Source organism: Ammospiza nelsoni, chromosome 1 (assembly GCF_027579445.1).
Source record: "Ammospiza nelsoni isolate bAmmNel1 chromosome 1, bAmmNel1.pri, whole genome shotgun sequence".
In the NCBI taxonomy this organism is placed as follows: Eukaryota; Metazoa; Chordata; class Aves; order Passeriformes; family Passerellidae; genus Ammospiza; species Ammospiza nelsoni.
Genome location: NC_080633.1, coordinates 108106927 through 108128067, shown reverse-complemented (window position 1 = coordinate 108128067; position 21141 = coordinate 108106927). Strand labels below are relative to the sequence as shown.

The 21141-nt window shown below is 40.1% G+C and overlaps 1 protein-coding gene across 3 annotated transcripts in view; it reads left to right on the top strand.

Annotated features, from left to right (window-relative positions):
• Window positions 1–4063: 4063 nt before the first annotated feature.
• SS18 (SS18 subunit of BAF chromatin remodeling complex) overlaps window positions 4064–21141 on the top strand; it is a 42719-nt gene continuing 25641 nt past the window's right edge. For all 3 annotated transcript variants that reach the window (XM_059473105.1, XM_059473096.1, XM_059473089.1), the window contains exons 1-4: window positions 4064–4241; window positions 7746–7822; window positions 9084–9168; window positions 20906–21059. In XM_059473105.1, the coding sequence (XP_059329088.1) occupies window positions 4173–4241; window positions 7746–7822; window positions 9084–9168; window positions 20906–21059 (385 nt within the window). In that variant the 5' untranslated portion in view covers window positions 4064–4172. The remainder of the gene's footprint in view (window positions 4242–7745; window positions 7823–9083; window positions 9169–20905; window positions 21060–21141) is intronic.

Genomic DNA, 21141 nt, shown 5'->3' with positions numbered 1-21141 from the left:
CATACAATAGCCAATGCAGAATGGAAATTACAAAATTCTGTGAAAAAAACCCCCAACAATCAGGCAAGAAGCTGGCAGAATAAATTCAAGACAAATTTGTTCTGTTAGCATCATCCCTTTTAGGAAGCAAAAAGCACTATTTACCCTATAAACCACTCTGATATTGTTGTGTATTTTGATAACAAGTTGCTGGGTTTAAAATACACAGAATTTGAACATCAACAATTTACATAGGCAGACCTTGAGGTGCAAGCTTCATTTTGCCACAAGATGGATTAACAGAGACTGGGCATATAGAAAATCCAAAAATGTTATGAGATCACCAAGTTCAGTTAGCAAAGAAATACTAAACCAAAAATGGCATTTTTTCTTCTACCAAACCAAAAAAATGGCATTTTCTTTTTCATCTACCAGAAGACCCTTTTTCCTTGGGATCTGCTCTGTTATCTGATGGTATTGTTGATGTTACAAAACACCAGTGTAAACACCCTCTTTTTTTTAATAAATTTTAAGATGAAAAAGGGGTCTGAAAAAGAGACTCAAATTCACCACTATCCTATTACCAGTAGATCCTGAGTTATCCTTATTATAAAGTGGGTAGGTTGCTATCAGTTGGAGTGAGGTCACAAAATTAGGTGCTTTCACCAAAAATTATGTATGTTAAAAGCTTTGTCTAAGAAACACCTGGCTCACAGGAAGAATCTTTAACTTTCTTATCAAGACCTGTAGTAATGAAGGTTTTTAAGCAAGTGGTACTACCATAAAATTCTTTGCTGTGCCTTTGTTGCATATATAGTTTCATAAATACTACATTTAATTTTTAAAAAAATTTAAATATACATTTGAAAATGTTAATGAATCAGTATTTTTCTTCTTGTGGATGGAAATGTCCATGACTCTGTGGAAATTTAGATAATACAAGTGCAGAAAAAAACTTGTTACTGAGAAATATGAGTTGGAAACATAGGAAAAAGTCTTTCAGAAAAGGACTGATCCTCCTCTGTCCGAATTCTTCTTTCTTCAAAAAGTATGACATACTCAAATACTCACCGACAAAAGTTGGAATAGAGGTGGAAGTAAGATCTCATTGAAACATATTTGCATTTGAAATTCTTGATGATGACTGAGATTTACGCATCTAAATTACAATTAAATAATGTTAAGGTTGTGAGTAACTCACAAGAGCAAAGAAATGTGCAATTAAAGGGAAAATATACCATATGTCCTTTGATATCCAGGCATATTGCAGTGCATTAAGGAAGTCATAAAAGAGACACCCTGTTGTGGTTATGTGTTCTGAGACATGTGGCACATTTCCATTGTAGCTATCTATTTCCCTGCTTGTATGCATCTGTGCCATTATTTAAATGTTGATTTTGAATGTGGAGTTCCCTTTGCATGGTTAAAAAAAAAAAACAAGTTTCAGACTGGCTTTTTTCAATGTTTGTTTAGATTTGTTGCTATTTATGAATGTGGAAGTCCAAAATGTTAAACACATGAATGAAAAAACGTCACAAATGGCAAAAAAAAAAAAAAAAAATTAATCTCCAGAGAAAATGAGGCAAAGGAGATAGTTTTAACAGCTGTGAATGAATGATCTTATATCTTCCCTCTAGAAACTGACAGAGTTGCATTTCAAACACTGCTCTCCTGTATTTTGCATGGAAATAGGAATGAACTAAAATAATTCACAAATTTAGTTTGGACCATTTGTGGAAATAAAATGGGAAATTACTCCTTTCATTTTAAGGTTCCTCACCTGTGGCATCCCACAAGCTTTTTTTTTTTTTTTCCCCTCAAAAGCCAGCCTGCAAGTGTGGAAGAGCAAAATGGAACATTCAGATCCCAGGGGCAGTGTTTATGTGGCTGGCATCTAACCCACATTGTCTCAAACACTGCGATCACCAAAACACCCCAGTGCAAAATCCTTTATACACAGGAGTTGGGTAACCAGAGCATGGCATCTGGATGTCACACTTGTGGAAAAAGAAAAACATTTTGTGGCATTCCCAGTTTCAGTGTATTTCATGGGAACATGTTTGCTGTGCCTGTAGCCTTGGGACACCTTCAGACACCTCACCAGTTCTCCAGGGACAAGTATATGCTAAAAAAAACCCCAGTCTTCATAATTCTGTTACTAACTGGATGGGAGATGGCTGGTTCTGATTACACTGATTTAGGCCATGGCATTCTTCACTGGTAGGGTTCTTTGCTGCTGTTTGTAGTAACTACAAAAGTACCAATTTGAGCACACAGGTACTACAACAGTTACTCTCTGAGCTCACTCCAAGACCATGTAATAATAATCATAGATCACCATGAAGCTCAATTCAAGACCATATAATAATAACCATAGATCACCATGAAGCATATCAACCTTAGAAATATACGGTTTCTTCAAATTTTCTTTTTTTATTTTTGGTTTCCTACAAGTATTATAGTAGTGATGATGATGATGGTGAAGTGTGTAGCAAACAGAAAAAATGGACGAAAATAGTCCAAAAAATGGAGCACAGTCATGAGTGAAATGGTAAGAAACACAAAGTAATGGACACACTGGCGTTGCTCCATCTTAGCATAACCTACAGAGCGAGCACTGAGAAGAGTGCTTTCCTGGAGAAAAGCAATCCAGATTAGCATCACATCAACTCTGGATCCTGTATAATCTGAAAAGAAAGGGCAGAAGTGTCATTCTGGTAACATTCAGAGCATCAGGCCCAGGTGGCGACCCCTTGGGGAGTGGGATGCTGTAGGAATGCAACAACAGCTTGGAGCCAGCGAGCTCGGGAACTGGCTGCAGGAAGAGCCAGGGCCTTCCACCAGCACTGCTGAGAAACAGAGCAAGCAAGGAAGGATTGAGATTCACGTCTTGTGGCTGTGGTACCCTGTCGGTGTCCTGCCAGCCACGGAAGCACACACACCTCGGCCAGCTGCAAGAGCAGCCCCCAGTTGGCCAAAGGCAAGGAATTCTGTACCCACAGCCTGTAGCGTGGCACTGGAATGCACACAGGCTGAGCAAGGGATGTGGCCAGGAAAAAGAAGGCTTAAAATGCTTTGGCTAATGCTAATGCTTTTTCAATGTCTCTGTACCAACTGCCCGTTGCAACTCTTCATTCTTCCAAAAACTGTCTTAGACTGTCTTAAACTTCAGCGACACCGAGATTCCCTCCAGTGGCTGCATTGAAACAAATCAAGGCTGGTTTCAGGGCTTCAGCGTTTGTAATTTTATGTTTAATGTTGCAGCCGAGCTTCTTGCTCTGTTTCACTCTCAGGGCAGGGAACCTGCAGCCGCCCAACTCATCGGGGAAAGCCGTCCCAAGCCCCTGAGCAGCCTGTTCAGTGCTCTGCCACCTTCCATGTAAAAAAACCTCCCTCACGTCGAAGTGGAAACTTCTTGTGTTCTAGTTTATGGCCATTGCTCCTTGTCCTGTCGCTCGGCACCACTCTCTTGGCCCTCTCCTCTGTGTACATGCATTAATGAATCATCTATTCTGTAGACTAACAGGGTCAGTTCCCGCAGTCTCTCCTCAGGAGAGATGCTCCAGACCAGGTCCCCTCCAACTCCGAGCGCCTCCCATCAGCGCCTCGCATCAGCACCTCCCGTCCCGTCCCGTCCCATTCTGCCCCGCCCCGGGCTGCCGCCAGAGCGGGCTCCCCGGGTGCAACCAACTGCGGCGCTGGGCAGAGGGGGGAGTAGAGACTGCCGCCCGGCACAGCCCGAGCGTGTCCCCTGCAACGTGCGCGCCACAGCACCGTCACTCCCCCTCCCAGCCGACCGTACCACTTCCCTGCTATGAGGCTCGTCGGGCAGGAACGTACCAAGGCGGCGGAGGGAAAGGGATAAACAAGAAAGGCGCGTGACAAGGCTGTCTGGGGGCGATCACTTTCGAAGCGGCTCAGGGTCGGCTCTCGGTCCAGGTGTTCTGGCCGGGCCGTACGGAGCGGCCACGGTCTTATCGAGACGCCCCCTCACCAGGGGGAAAAGCAGGGAGGAGCCGCCGGTCCTCCTTAACCCCTTCCCCCGGCAGGATGGGGATGGGCCGTCCCACCGGGCGCGCGCCCCCGCCCCCCCGCGCGCCGCGTTCTTCCCGGATCGCCGCCGCTGCTTGGTCCGCGGGGCGCGCGCGCGAACGGGCGGGAGCGGACGCGGAGGCTCCCGGCACCCGCCAGACATGTCGGTGGCGTTTGCGGCCCCGAGGCAGCGGGGCAAGGGCGAGATTACGCCGGCCGCCATCCAGAAGGTGAGGAGGGCGCGGAGGGCCCGGCCCGGGCGGCCCCGGCCCGGGCGGCCCCGGGGGCTGCAGCTGCCGCTTCCTGCCGCGCGGGGAACGGGGGCGGCGGCGGCTGAGGCCCGGAGCGCCGAGGCCCCGGCGGGGAAGGGAGGCGGCCGGGCCGCACTCGCTGTGCCCGGGGCTCGGCCCCGGCGCGGCGCTGCCCCTCTCCCTGCGCTGGGACACTTGTTGGAGGGTCCCGGGGCCGGCGGGAGACGCCGGGCGGAGGCGGGCGATGGCCCCGGCCCCTCCAGCCCTCATTTTCTTCCTCCACTCGGGCTGCCCCGACCGCCCCCGCGGGCGTGAATTAAGCCGAGAGGACTCGGCCTGAAAGTGGAGGAGTGGAGTAAGTCCTTCCTGCGGGGGGCTCTGACAGCGGGACCGCGGCCCGGGTGTTCCGGACCCTCTGCCTGACTCCGGGCGCTGCGGGGTGGGAAGCGGCTCCAGTTCCCAAACTTGGTAGACCTGGTAGTTAAGGCTGCCTCCCAGTAAGCCTTAGGTGTGATTGAAGAAGGATATCGCGTTCGGAGCCAATGACAGCGCCTCCGGACGACTCCGCCTAAGCTTGTGTGGGAGGGAGCAAGTTCACTCGCTAAAGCGATCAAAGAAAAGCACATACAAGATTAATAATAATGCACAGCAGCAACAGAGGAGCATGTTCAAGTTCACTGGTAACTGTGTGGTATTTAGGAACTTAAGACTCGTACCATCATTTGTGTGGGTGGCCGTGGATCAAACAGATTTCAGATTGGTACCAGCTCCTTATGTGGAGAGGTCCTTTAGGTCAATAAAGCAAGCCTCTGATTTAGTAAAGAATTGGAACCTCTACAAAGCAGGTGTTGCAGCAATGCGGAGCTCAAAGAAGACCCTAGAGTTGTAATGGGAACCTCCAGGGTACTGTAGGAGAAGTCAGTGCTTGGGAACTGTAGATGAAAAATACATATCCACTGGGTATGTAGTAGTCAGTAGAGACTTCAGCATGCTGAGGTGCCCATGGAGAATACAGACGATAAAGTTCTCCTGGGTCTGTAGTCACACCATTAGTTCGATGGTGGTGTGCTGGCAGAACCTCAGTGTTAAAGTTGAAGAATTTTTGTAATGTACCTGAGTTGTCAGAAGCCCTGAAGGTATTTTCATCCAGCTGGAAACTAAATTCTTTCAGTGGTCGGTGTTTATAACCATCCCAATTTTCTATCAGCAAACACTCAGTTAAACTTGTGAAAAGCAGTTGTCTGCAGCCCCACCTAGGATACAGTTATATTCCTTCTTGTTCCCTTTCCTCTTAGCCCTAGCATTCCTGCCCCCTTCAGTCCTTTCCTCCCCAAGAGGTCTGGCTCACATGGCTGTAATGAAGAATGCAACCATCTAATGGGCAGTTTCAAGGTGTACTTGTCTGCCAAGCCTTAAGAATCTGCTGCTTCCCTCAGGACTGTGGGAGGTATTCTGGGGAGAGGCTCGATTCACAGCTTCCTTTGCAGGTGCTCTGTTAGACTTTGGTATCAAAGGTATTATCTCCTTTTTCCCTTTTTTCTGATGAAAATGGCCACTGTGTTTGTCATAAAACTTGAAGTTGGTTCGTGTGCTATGTGTCAGTGTAGCAGTGGGTTTGTCGTCCTCTTCAGAGAGGTAGCTTTGCAGTTGTAGCTTTGCCTGTTTTCTGAGGCTCACATAGTAGCTGAAAATACTGCAGTTATGTCTGTGTTTAGTGCTTAATGCATGTGTTTCCAGATCCAGCAGTTTCAGGCAAAATACTTGCACTGGTATTTTTGTAGTCCATTCTGGTGAATTACTGTTTAAAGTTTAAGAAAACTTGGCTGACTGGCTCGTTCTTACTGGATAGAAGTTCTGACTGAACTGCATAAAGTTTCTGACTCCATACTCTTTTCATAGTAGAGATGGATTAAGTACAGAAAAAAATGTCACTACTTTTTTTTTCTTTTTCCCTCCCTGTATTGTTAATTTGTTAATGAAATAAAGACTGTGGAATTATGTTGTGCTTTCCTTGTGGAAGGATGAGTCCAGTCATGGCTGGTTTCAACCATGTTTGGAAGAAGGAGAGAATCTGTGGGATATTTTAAGATTCTGCTTGTTTTGTGAAATTCAGCAGCTGGATAAAGGGATGTAAACCAGCTTTCCAGTGAGAGAAAGCAAAGGAGTAAATTGATGCAAAATTTTGCATTTGGCAGTAAATTTTCCATTTCTGTAAGTTCACTTGGATAACTTGGCTGAAGGCTCAGGTTAGCCATGGTTCTGCTGAATCTTGCCTGATCAGAGTGCAGAGCATGAGCTGCATGCTCACAAGATGAGTGTGTGAGGGCCACGTGCACTTCAGGATATCAGGTTGTGTGGTTTTTCCCTGTTTACAGAGCTTGGAACACTAACTTCATGAACTTTTTGTAGAAAGTTTGAAATTGGCCATTGCCCATGAGTTTTAGGACTACTCTTTTTTGGTGAGAAAATTAATTGTCAGGTGTTCATTTTCATGGACACTGCTAAAGTATGATAGATTTATTGTGTGCATTTGTCCTGATTCTGGCCACCACAGGATTAATTCCTGCACTAGCCAGGAAGGCTCACGGTGTGGACCCAGAGGTTATTCTGCAGCACCTCACTCCATTTTCCAGGCATGGGGAAGGGGATCACATATTGTGATGCTCTCAGGTATTGTTGGGGGCTCTGTGTGATGAGCACTTGCATGTGAATCATTTGCCCTCTTGTACCCTCCATCAGTAGTATTTTTTGCTGTTATTGTTTGCTTCTTATCTCAGTGGTATTTCCAGTACATTTTTACTATTTCAGCTGGTGATCCTTTTGTACCTCCAGTTCTCCCCTCCACCCTACCAGAGGGGAGAGGGTTGCATGATTTGGAGTGTTTCAGTGGGAATATTAAATTGGGCAATACCATTCCTAAACCATAATGTGCCATTATACCAAATATTTATAAAATGCAGCTTAGTTAGAGATTCTTCATGTAAATATTGCCTGGCTTTCCAGTGCATTTGCTTTGAACAAATCTGGTTAGCTCAGTTTTCACCAATAACAATTTCAGTGTCTTTTAAAATTAAGTTTATAAGCAGTTGCGAGCTTTAGAAAGAGGAGGGAAGCTTGGGGCATAGACTTCTAAGTGAATTTCTTGTTAGCAATCAAATGAAGGAATGCAGAAAACTTTTAAAACTTTCTAAGAACTTGGTGCAAGATCAGGACAGGTATTTGAACAGGGTGCTTCACAAATGTGGCTGCTGATGGTAGCACTGTGAAACCCTTAAGCCAAAACCTGTAAAACTGATCAGAGGGGGGAAATGGGAGCAAACCAGTGTTCTGCAAATAAGTGGTGAAGTAGAACTTTATGGATAACAACACTTTTGTTGTTTTTTAAAACTAAGAAGAGGAGCATTACTCAAGACTCAAACTTATCTTCAGTTTCTTTCAAAAAAGAACATGGAATTTACTTTGAACTTCTCTTTATTGTTTCAGATGTTGGATGAAAACAACCATCTTATCCAGTGTATAATGGACTATCAGAACAAGGGAAAGACTTCTGAATGCTCTCAGTAAGACCTTAATCTATACCTACTGTGGACTGGGTGAATTTCCACCTAGACCATCATTCTTGATTTGTTTAGCTTACCTTATAGGACAGCTGTGCTATGAAGAAAAGCATTGCTACAGATACTACACTTGAAATTCTTGTGGGGGGTGGATGGGTTTTATTTGCTCTATGAGTATAACTTATGTCACTGAAATATTGCAACTTGCCTACTGCAAGTTGATGTCATGATGATGATGCTCATAAAAATAAGGACTGTCTAACAAAGATCTTTTTCTTCTGTATTGTAATTACATTGTTGGAAAGAAGTAGTTTTGTTTGAAAAATTCTCAAAACCATGTAGGAAAATGCACCTTTCTGCTTCCTGATGGCGTGTTTGAAAACTACCTGCTTTTCATGTGCCCATGAAAAGCACAGGCTTGTTGTAGAAGTTTGGCTTGCTAAAATATTTGTCATAGACTTGCTGTCTAGTGGGGTCTTTGGAGAATGAGCTGAGAGAACTATAGAAAGAGTGAATTGTTAGGGAGTGTTATTTTCCCATTACTCTTTTCTGGCATGAGGTGATGATGGTACCCATGTAATCAGACAAATATGGACAGATAGGACATCCTACTCCCTTGCCAAGGGAACTGGTTATCTGGGAAAAGGAGTGGGATCATAAACAATAGGTGCTTTTGGTTTAAGGGACTACTTTTGTTTGCAGGCCTGTAGTTGTGTACTTGTAATCTGCTCCAGCTTTCAAGGTTGTTTTTGAGACTGTGGGCCAGATACTGAGAATCAGGACTATGGTTCTCTAGCAGAAAAATTATTCCATAGCAAACTTCCAAAGCTCAGGGTCCTGGTAAAATGTGGTCATGTAAATCTATGATATCTTTAATATGGGGACATAATAAACAGCTCTCTTTCTCTAGTGTTTGTCATGAAATTGCACCAGACACAAAACACACTCCCTGTATGTGTTCTGGTGATTTAGTTTAAGGCAGGAAGTGGAGTAAGTGAGAACAGTGTCACTCAGCTTTAGATTTTTGTCATAGCAAGACAGTAATACAGTTAGGCACTGTTAGATATGATGGAGACATTGGGAAAGATTGGATAATAGATAAGTGTGAGGCAAAAGGCTTAAGATTCCTAGTAATGGTACTTTGGTAAGTCTCTTGAGTCTTGTTTTGCATAAGTAGCTTTCTTTACATTTGTGGAATTAAAGTAAATTCTGATGTTACTGTATTTATCAATTAAGATTTGTTTTGCTTTGTTTATTTTGATAGATACCAGCAGATGCTGCATACAAACTTGGTTTACCTAGCCACTATAGCTGACTCCAACCAGAACATGCAGTCTCTACTACCAGCAGTAAGTACAAAATAGTGTAAAAGTAGGGAATATATTTCATTTGGATTCCTGAAGGTAAAAAAAAACCCACCCAAACCAAAAACCAAGAAACCAAATGTTTGAGATAATGACCAAACACTTGGCCTCTGATTTACTGTACAGTAAATACATGATGCTGTCTCTTTATGCTGTATTTGGAGTAATCTCACTGTTTAGGTATTGCTTAAAATCTGACTTGTTTAAATGTAGACTCTTACTGTGAATTAGATATGCAATGCTCAACTATCTGGCCTGCCTCAAATATAGAATTTTTTTCCTTTATTGTTTTTCCCCCTCAGCTGAGAACTAGTGGTATGGTTCTTAGTCAACTCCTACAGCAGTACTCTTTTTCCTCTTACATTAGGGAAAAGTGAGGGAATGGGATTTTTTCCTTTGTCTTTTTATTTTTCACTGGAATATAATCCATTCTCTTGCCCCAGTGGAATGAGGCTGGGTAAATTTTTTGCTGCTTTTCCACCTTCTAGGTGAGTCTCAAATTCTTTGCCTTTCTCCTGTATTGGAAAAACAACTTTGTTTTAAGGTGGATTATGATAATCTAAAAGAAGTAAGGGTCCGAAGGCCCTTGAAACACTGCATCACTTTACATGTCTTGGATATTACTTGCTATCTTTTTTTAGTCTGAATTTTTTCTGAATCTGTATTCCTGAATTCTGTATTTTACAAGATGCCTTGAATTTTTCCCCTTTTCCATTGTTTATGCAGCAGTAAGAAAAGAAACAACAGCATAAAGATAGCTCGCTGTCTGTTTGCTTTTTGTTCTAATCAGAAAGCTTGGGGAGTTCATTGTGAGTAGCACAAGGAAGTTCTTTGTTTTTTGGTAATAAGACTTTTCTTGAATTAATATAGTTTTGATTCATTTCTGCAAAATGAAGCTAAAAAGAATGTCTATAAAACAGCCATTCCTAGATACTAGTTTTCACCAACTGAAATTGAATTACTTTTTCTTTGGTCTCTGGAGAAGTGTTCTCCAATCGTTGCTGCTAGCGAAGCATCCTTTCAAGTTGGTACCTAGAGGACTATAGAAACAGTGCTTTATTATGTCCAACCTGTTGTGCCTGTAGAGGTTTCTCTTTTATAAATCCATGCTTGTAGCTGAGGGGGAGGGAAAGAACCCTTTAAGAGGGCTGTGTGTGTTCCTCAACTAATATGTTTTTGGAGGCTTAATTCATATCCTGGTTCTGATGACAACTGGAAATGAATTTGACCTTCTCCTAGTCCCTGGTGGACAGCCCTGTTGTTAAAGTTGAATGTGATGACATTCTCTGCCTAAAAGAAAATGAAGATAGGGCTGGGAAAGGCTTTTGCAGATCTGGACAGAAGTGTGTTTCTGATATTCAATGACGGGAATATTCCATGGTACTGAGAAAAATAGCATAGTGTGTGTGTGTTTGAGCGGGTAGAGAAAGTCTCTTTTGGACAGATGAGGAAGGGAGTAAAGGTTCTTGGGTTTTCTTTCAAAAATACTAAATGAAATTTAGGTCTTCAGTCTTACCTAAATGTAGATGCTGTGATCTACAATCTTTGAAGAATGTCCCAAAATGTAGCATAATCAGATTGTAGCGTAATGATTTTTGTTAGGGTTTATAGGAAAATATTCTCTATATTCTTTCTGTCTTGCTAGTAAATTTTAGCTAACAGAATTTGGGAATGTGTGAGATATCATGTTATCTTTCTTTTTTCAATGCAAGATGAACTACTTCCGGGCCTTTTCCTCCACTGCTTTCCATGTAGGAGCTGATGAGGCTCATGCTGACTTGGAGGTAGTAGGATTCTCTTCACCATGCTTGTGTATCAGCAGTTGATTAGTGTTCAAGGTGTGGATGGCAGCAGTAAATACAGACCAGGATACTGTGTGTGTAGACATCTACTATTTTTAATACTGAAAGATATCAATTTTATGTTACTGCTTCTGCAGTTTCTTTCCACAGAAGTTTGGAGACCTTGAGTTTGGATACCTTCTGAAGTTGGGTTGTGTCTCATCTATTTATTTCTGGAAGATTGTTCCCCCCAGCAGACTAAATTATCTTTTTTGCTTAAGTTTTATCCTGGTATTGTTTAATCGGGTAAATAAGCTCTCAAGAAATTTCACAACTTTTAAAGCATTTCATAAAAATTAATAGTTATGTGTTAAAGTGAGGTTGGAAAGACAATGCTTCTCTTCAGATGTCATTCACACTGAAAAAAAAGACATAAGTTACCAGATTCAGTGAAATTTTTAGTATGAGCAAAAATTGCTCAATGCTTTATATTGTTAGGAGAAATGCTTGTAGTCAGCTGTTGTGCCCTTTCCCTTGCCTTTCAGAATTCAGTGTTCCAATGAAATGACTGATGTAGTTTCTGAAACTCTGGTATTGCCTTAGAGAAGAAAAAGTGTAGAGATCCAATAGTGCTGTGCAGAGAAATGTTTATATAACTGGGACCTGGAAGTGTGGAAGGGTGAAGCAGGTAAGGCAAGCACTGCAGAGTCTGGGTGAAGGCAGCCAGGAAAACTTTGATAATCCAGTGTCATAACAAGGCTCCTGTGGTCTTGTATGCCTACTAGAGTATCAAATTATTACTTTTGGGTAAGACACCTTCTTTGACATTAAGAGACAAAGTGTGAGGTTCTTGAGTGAGCCAGTCTTTTCTCAGCTGTGTGAACAGCAGCATTACTAAGGGAAGGGCTGTTATGTGGGGTCTTCCCAGCTGGATTGGAGCAGTGACAAAGTTCACATGTGAAGTTGATGCAACATTTTGCTGTCTCTCTGAGTTGTGGCAGGTATTTTTGCATCACAGTCAAGAGTCTCTTTACGATCACCTTAGGACATAAGCTAGCTTCCCAGAAAGGGCTTTTGCACCATGAGGAACACAATACTTGCTTTCTTGTGATTTTTCACTGGTGCTGCTTTTGAGGGAGGCCTACAGCAAGATATTGATGTCCTTGAACTGTAGAGAGCAAAGATGCAGTTGAAGTGGTGGTGAGATATTGTGTGTTTGTTTCTAAACACATGACATTTCAATCTGCAGAACAAGCATCCTCCTTGACTTATATTTTTTTTGTTTTCTGAAGTGTATTTAGTGCCCTTAAAAAGTCATTGAAGGCTACTGAATAAAAAAACCCCAGCTTTTCTATTTGGGCATCTTCCCTCTCTTATATGTCTTAGTTTTGCCAAATATTTTTAAGGAAACAATCCATAACTGTCACTTTATTTGGTATGTAGTAGGAAACTTTTCATTTTATAATGGCCACATATTGAGATCTACAGGAATTATTTGGGAACACTGGTGTGTGGGTTTTTATTGTTTTTTTGAGTTTTGTTTTGTGGAGGGTGGTTTTTTTGGTTTTGTTTTTTTTTTTTTTTTTTTTTTTGTAGTATAGGCAGTGATTTTTTTCAGTTTTTCTTACATTCTGTCAGCATTCAGAGCATGAGATTTCAGTGTATATTTCAGGGTGTTGAAAATAAGTGCTTCTGATTATTACTCACCTGTGTAACATAGAGCTTTCTTTTATGTTGGAACTGCCAGTTTCTTCCAGTACTAAGTTACAGTCTGTATGTGTAATGACTTCCAAGAAAACTTACTGTGTCCAAGTCACAGAAGAATCTGGATATTGCATTAAATAGTTTTTCTAAATTTGATAGTATTGTAAAGGTTATTAATAAACTTTCTAATTACAAACCAGAAATATATTTTTTCTTGAGCTATTTCTTTCAAAAATTAAGCTTTTTGTAGCACTTGCAAAATCCCTTATTTTGTGCTGTTCCCAAACTTGTCACACAGATTAGGGAGGAGTCCATGTCACTTGAGTTAAAAAATACTTCTCTAGAAGATAATGATAGCTTTTTATAAACACCTAATCTCAACAAGCACTGAAATCCTGGTTCTTCCCAAAGCATCTGCTTCAAGAGATAGGATAAAACCCAAACCAAACCACAGCAAAGCAAACTAATACAAACAAATCTCCCAAAGCAAAACCAAAGACAACTACTGCCCATACACCAAATAATAAAATACTTCCAAAAATTAACTTGAAGACAGGCTTTCATGAAATGTTAGTAATGATGTTTAATGCTTCTAAGTTGTGGAGCTCTGCAGGCTAAGCAGGAATCTTTAATATATAAGCATGGTTTCACTCAAACAATGAAAACTCTCATATAATTTTACACACTTTATTTTTCAAAGGGGTGATGTTCTATCTGTGGTTTTAGTGTACTTGCAATGTGTTGTAGAAAAAAATGGGAGTCTTAAGAAATGAGTGTGCATTCTGGTTTTTTTTAGTAGCCATTATTTTGAACACAAAAGTTGTCTAAAATATATGGTAATTGAATTACCTTGACTTGGCTCTTCTTGAAAAAAGCAAGCTGGCATCCTGAGAATAAAAATATGGCTCAGTTTTTTTCACACTTTAAAATAAAATTGTGAAGTAAATCTTTTACTACTGATGATGAGAGGAATCCTAAATTAATGAGATTCTTGTCCAGTTGTGCACCAAATGCCTGGTAAAGTTTGATAGCTATGGTGGTGGTGTGGTTTAAGCCCAGCTGGCAGCTAAGTACCATGCAGCTTACCTCCCCTTGCAGTGGGCTGGGCAGGAGAATCGGGAAAAAAAATGAAACCTCTGTGTTGAGATAAGAACAGTTTAATAATTGAAAAAAAAAAATACTACAATAATATTATAATTGTAATTAAAAATGAGACAGTAAAACCACAGACCAGTGCCCAGTCTGAGTCTGATGCTCTGTGGTGTTGATTATCCCTTTGGCCAGTTTGAGTCTGCTGTCCTGGCCATGCTCCCTCTTGGCTTCTTGCACACCTTGCTAGCAGAGCCTGGGAAACCAAAAAATCTTTGATTTAAGAGTAAGCACTGCTTAGCAACTAAAACATCAGTGTGTTATCAACATTATTCTACCGAATCCAAAATCCAGCACTGCACCAGCTACTGGGAAGAAAATCAACTCTATCTCAGCAGAAATCAGGACAGGTGGCATAGCAGAAAATCTGTTTGTAGTATGTGGAATATGCTGCATAATTTTGCATTAACCTTTCAGAACACAAGTCCATGCCCAGTTCAAGTTCAACTATTTGTAAACTGAATTAATAGAGAACAGAGGAAAAGGAAGGTTGAATGTTTCCTGTCAAGAGGCGAGGGAGCTATTAGTGATTCCTGGAGCTTGGATTTTGAAGAATAATTGCTCTGATTAAATGTTAAACAGTTTTGAAAAAAAACATAATTTCTTAAGATGTTACAAAAGAGAAGAAGGCGGCTGTGTTGGCACAACTGAAAGGGGACTTGGAAATGAAGAGTCACTGGTGGGAGCTTCTTAACCCAGCAACTACACTAAGAAAAAAATAAATACTGAAATTTCTGATGTTAGGAGTGAATTCAGAGCCCAATAGCTGCCATTTTAAACAGAGGATTGCTCTGAGTTCTGTAAGCTACTTTGCATGTATTGTTAATCAGGTGTGTCCACACGGGGAGCTAGTGCACTGTACACAAAAAACTATTTCTATTGCCTGTGAACTTGTGTGGCTGATTTAGAAATCAGTAAAAATCGCTGGCAGTTTGAATGAGGAGTATGCTCTAAAGTGTAATTCTTTCACTACTCACAGATGTCATTTGCCTCTCTGTAGTGCAGTATCTGCACAATAAATACATTTTCAATTGTAGGCTGTTTCCTGAGAGCTGTACCAGGTAGTCTGGTAACATAGGTGCAGAGTCTGTATGGTTCTGGTCTTTCCCAAATGCTTTGCTGTGAGAGTTCTGCTGGATTCTTTCTGCTTTAGGTGAGTTTACATAAAGCCTTTTAGCTAGAACAGAGATGGATTTTTTTTCTCTTAGACTACTAAATATAAAAAAACCTGTAAGTATCAGACCAAACAGTAAACCATCTTAAAAGCAAAAGAGACCAGGGCTGTGGAACACAAAGCTGAGGACAGATAGGAACTGCATTTTATGGGGGAGTTGCAGAGCACCTCAGAAGTTGTCTAGTTTCTATAATTCAGTGTTCCCTGAGTTAACATCCACAGTTAAGTGATGCACGGGCACTCTTAATAAACCCATATGAATTAATGCAGTTTTTAAAATTTCTGATTTAAGTAATTTTTAGTTCTACTGAAACCCCCCAAAGAATTTTTGGAGGATTATTTTTATAAGTATCAGAATAGCTATTGCTAAGAGGACATCAGATATTTCAGGGTTAAATTTTGTTTGTTAAAATGTTGTTAATGAATATTGGGACAGTGAAATATTTGTATGCAGTGACATATGCAATTTGAAACAATTAAAGATTTCAATTTCCTCTTTAAACAGAATGTTTAAGTACTAAGTCAGAATTTCTCTGACTTTTGAAGATCCTGATGTAGATCAAAATGTATTAACTGGTTGTCATTGTAAATTTGAAATTCCTTTCTCTGAGTCACAACTGGTAATCCAACAGTGAGAGCACAAATTACATTTATAATTACCTTCCCTATTTAGACATGATTGTAAATGTTTTTCCTGTAGAAATCCTCCCTACCCTCAAATATTTCACTAGCTGAGAATTGATACAGGGTCTTTCTTTTTTCATTGAAGACACTCAGTACCAGAATACCCTGTACCTTGCAGAGGAAGAATTGTAGCCCAATTAAATCTCTGCTCTTTCAAATCTCAAAAGCATATTCCTTTATGATCTTATTTCCCAGTCTGACACCTCAGTAAGTACTCCACAGGTGCCATCACCACCTATCAACAGAGTACTGCTCTCTGAGACTGGGACAGGTCCTGTGATATTAGCAATGTGATATGAGCAGGGCAGAGTACCCCCTGGGAAGGGGTGTTTTGCTTTGCAGAAAATGCTATTTGAGAATTGAAAACAAAGATGATTGATTAAATCCTGAGTTAAGGCTTCTCTTGGAAACAAAAGAAGGCTATTTATGTTTGCATTTCCTGTAGCTTTTAATTGTTATTCTGAGAGAATTTCAAGAAAATTGTATTTTTGATAGTGTACTTTAAGTATCTATTGCTAGTTGTATTGATTAGCAATATTGTGTTTTAATGTGCTTAACAGTATTTCCTGGTTTTTGCCTTTTTTTTTAAATTTTTTTGCTGACTGAGTTGATACTCCACCTCAGTTTTCATAACAATACATGTTCCCTAAACAAATCTTTGGACCTGCTGGTGGTGGTAAGAAAAATCTTACCATCTTCAGATGCACATTTTCACCCTAGGTGATTTTATTGTTGTGTCTTGTATTTGATATATTTTATTATTTAAAAGAAAATCCTCTAAAAATGCAGTTTAGCTGTTGTCTTTAATGCATACTTTCAAGTAACTTTTGGATTTCGTAGGATTTTGTTTGCTGGAACTTGTCAGTTAAAATCTAATGGTTTTTTTTTTCTCATCTCTTTTTTTGGTGCAGCTATTGGGTCAGTTTCAGTCTTTTTCCTGTTCAAATTTCTAGAGTTTCACTAAATAGCTTATAATTAATTTTTTTCACGCTCTGATAAATTTTAAATGCTCATAGCCACTGGAAGTGTAATCTGTGTGTTTGGGGAAATGAGCCAAAAGTTAGCGTTTAGCAAGTGAAACTAACATTTACTAAGTCTTTAATTTACTTTTTACTGAAGTAAAATATTTAACATTTTCTACTACATAATTGGAATAAAGTCAGCAGTGATTTTAATTTTCATTCCTTTTTGTCCCACTTCCAGCAAAAGGAGGGAAGTAGCCTTTCCTTTGGTTCAGTTAGCCTGTGTTTGGATGTCATTTTACCCTTCCTATCTAGAGTTAATGGCTAGAATTCATTTTGGGTAGCTTTTCTTTTGCACAGGGTGGGTTGTGTCTTTTGAATACTGTGTGGTCATTTTGCATTGCAAAAGTCTTTTCTGTATTTAGTGCATGTTCTTGGGGATAGTCAGTTTTCTTCTGTAAGGATCAAAAAAGGTTAAATAATCTAGTTTATGTAGCTGGGTGGAGTTTTTTTCTTGTTGTGGGATTTTTAAATTGAAATTAATTTAAAGAAGTTTATTATCTGTAAAAGTCTGGATCACGTCCAATAGAAATCGGGAAGTTACCATTTAAAAACAATTTTTTCTTGTTTTCTTCTGTCTGCATCCACTAGAAAAATACTCTGGAGGAATTTCACTGGGGAATAATTATATCTGCAGGAGACATTTCATTTTAATTACTATCAGCTAGTGATTGGTTTATGATCTGACAAAAAGGCTTGTAATGCTCTTTTAAAATATCCTATATAATATCCTATATAACTGTTTCTATTGCATAGATGTATGTGTAATTATCTCTTAATCTTGTTTAAACTTAGTTCTAGTGTACTGTGTTGATGAATACCTCAGATTTATGTGATTTATGGCGTGTCTTGTATGTTTAATGTTATTCTTCAATTTACTGACTATTCTCCTGAGGTTTTCTTTCTTGTTAAACCATAAATTGGATGATCTACTTTTTGTATGTATCATACATTAAATTGTCTTTCTGTCATATCCTCTTAAGTTATATTCCTTTATATGCAAAAGAAATCTGTCCTTTTTGCTGTTTCAGGTGTAAACAGTCAAAGTTTTTAATCACTGATTGCCTCTCTTTAGAATCCTGCTATTTTTACAGTATCTTTTTGAGATTATTTTGCCCAAATTGAATGTGCATTATGGTATCAAAAACATCAGCAGTTTTTCTTTAGTATTCTACCTGACTTTGGATATTACTGAAGATAATCAGAAAGTGACCACAGGTATTATGTATAAATTTTATGGGGTTTTGAGTTTTCTGTTTGTTTTGTTGGGATTTGTTTTGGTTTAGGATTTTTTTCCCCACCAAACTCTCTGGATTGTGGTAAATTCTTTTTTGTTTGTTACTTTTTTTCTGGATTAGTGGCAACAGGAGCTTCCTCTTCCTGAAGAATGTGGTTTGCAGTTCCATGTAGTTGTCATATAATTTATCCACGTTACTTGGCACCTTGTGCTTATTCTTTCTTTCACATTTTCAGTAATGTTACAGTAGCTTCATATCTTGACATTTACTAAAATATTTTCAGGAGAGCTCTGATTGTTCCTTTACTCTTTCAACTTCCCTCTGGGCAGTTTCTGATCAGTGCCAATGGACAATATATATTGCTCCAAAAGGCTTTGTCAAAAAACTTGTGTTAAGAGGCTTCTGTTAATTATGCAGCTAGGTGGTTTAATTTGTATTTTTAAAATTTTCTAGTAAATTAGAAAGGTTTGACTTTACTATATTGGTCCTACTACTTTTTTTATAAGTAGAGGTATAGTGTATGTCTACTTTCTATTTATCTGATAGAGTAGTTTCTTTTAATGGAAGATTGATTTTTTTTAGCATCTTTGACCTTTTTCTTGCATTATTTTCAAGAATCTGATGTGGATTCACACAGGCCTTTGGGCTGTTTCCATATCCAGAAGCTCCTCTTGATGAATTACTTTCTGGTAGTACCTCTTGAGTGTTTTTAGTCGCTCCTCAATTGACTTAATTCCCTGTGGTTTGTGAAGTCTCTTGCAGGTTTTTGTATCTAAAGTCCTTAACAATTTTTTGTTCCCTGTCCTTGCGTGTCTACACTCTCTCATGCTGTTTTTTTGATAACTGCAGTGTTTTTCTTGAAGGATAGTTGTTTTGAAAACTTCAGACTAAATAGAGTTGGAATATATATAGCTTTGTTTAAATAATCCTTGGAGAGCTTTTTTTGTCCCTCTTTCCACAGATAAGGGCATGTCCATGTTTGTACAATGCAGGATAGCTAAAACCTAGGTATGAGCTGATCTTCTTTAGTACTTCATTGGACTTTCTAATGTTTCATACTTGGAATTGAAGAAGTTCATTTTAATTCTAAAAACATTTCAGCTTGGATGATTTTTGACTTTGCTCTCGGTTTGCTGGCATGGGCCTTCTCTGAGGCTGCTATGGGACAGGCTCTGAGCACTGACTGTTCATGTGTAGGATACCAAGTGTGTTGGTTTTGATAGTATTCCTGAGCATACTTTCCAAATAAAAATGAAAATGGTCTGTTTTCTTTTTTGTTTATTTCTTTGTATATCAGTTTTAGATAATTTCTGTTAGATTCTGTTAAATGCAAAATTAGGATAATAGTGAGTTTAGTAGGTGAGGGGACAGAAGACTTTAACTGAGGGGAAGCAGCCTTGCCTTGGTTGCTCACTAGTGGAGGAAGAACAAGGAGAATGGAGCAGCATTTCAGTCACAGTGTTCAGAGGGTAGAGCTGCCTTTCACTCTTACCCTCTTCACCTCCTGCCTCTTCTGCTGTAGGCTGAAGACGGAGCTTTGCTTATAAAATGTTATTCTCTTCATCATGGAGGAATGAAAGGAATTTAGTAAGAGAAGTTGCCTACTTGCTTGTATTTTTCTTCATCTTCTTCCTTCTTACTGCTGAAAAAAAAGCCTTCACTAATTTCCTGAAGAATTTTTTGAAGTACTGCAGGTAAAATAATACCTGCTTGAGGTATTTGAAGAAATGTTGAGACAACAAATTGCTACCATTCACTCCCCTCCCCTGCAAAGTGAATATATGTGTGTGTCTTTGTTACTCTGCTGTTACCATCTCCAACATACACTCACTGGGAAAGCCTTACTCTTTACTACTATATTGTATTTTGTCTTTATGAACCTGGTGAATAGTGTAGGCATAGGCAGGGACTGGGCTAGAGAGGAACTTAGGGTTCACCTGCTTGGTTCTGTCTGTGAAGAGAAATGTTGAAAAACACACATGTGGTTGTCTCATGGGGACAGTTTTTCATGAATAGTTATAACCTGTAGGCAGAGTCCTCAAAAGCCAGAGAGCCAGGAATTTGCTCTCACTGAGATGATTTTTACTCCCCTGAAAGTGCTTGGCTAAGGTATGTGAGAAGGATCGTGGAGTCTCACAGGTGTTTTTAGTAGGAAAACAAAGCTGGCTACTAGCAGTTTCTCTGTCTCCTTACATTGCTGCGAGGAGAACCTACCAGTAAATTCCCCCTTGTATTTATTGTTTTTCTTGCTCTCCCTCTTTGAACTCTCAAGGTTATTCAGTTATTTTCCTCACAATTTCATTAGGAAATTTGCCAAAAACATCCTTTCTAGGCAGCTGTCTCTGGACCTTTGGAGGCCAGCACTAATGTGCTTCCAGTCTGTAGGGGGTGTTTGGCATGGAATTATGAACTAGGCCTTCATTGCTTTGGGGGAGAGCAGGGAAGAGATCGCTAGTGTTTTACCACACCCAGGTGCAAATTTTTTGCTGGTCTATGAGCATTCAGAGGTTTTCATCTCATGTTGTACCTGTTTTGTCCCAGTGCAAGGTCTGTTAACAGCAACAAATAGTTGATGTGAGAGAATTACAGTGAACACTTACTTCTCTGTTGAATGAAAGCTTTTGTGTGTGTGTGTAAGGGAGTGACTCCAGCAGTCTTAAACTGTAATTGTAAAAAATGTAATTTTTTAATGAGGCATTGATTTGTTTTTTTTTTATTTTGAAGTGGTGCTCAAAGGTACTGTGGTGTTGTCTGCATGTAATACTTCATGTAAAATTGATTAAAATGTTAAACGCTTTGCCAGAATTAATGTATGGAGGAGTTAAACATATCAGACAGAGACTGAAATGCATTTCAGCGCTCTCTTTCATATGCTGTTGAGCAATATAGGCGAGCGCTGTACCATATGTACATATAATATATTTGTCAGACTAACTGCTCCTCGTGTTTGACTAAACTGTCTCCTTTCAGCCACCCACACAGAATATGCCTATGGGTCCGGGCGGGATGAGTCAGAGCGGCCCTCCCCCACCGCCGCGCTCGCACAACATGTCTTCAGATGGCATGGTAGGTGGGGGCCCTCCTGCACCACACATGCAGAACCAGATGAACGGCCAGATGCCTGGTAAGTTTTTCTCCTCTAAGACATTAACACCAGCGTTGCCTGGCAACTGAAACGACATGGGGGCTCAAGGGATACTAGATTG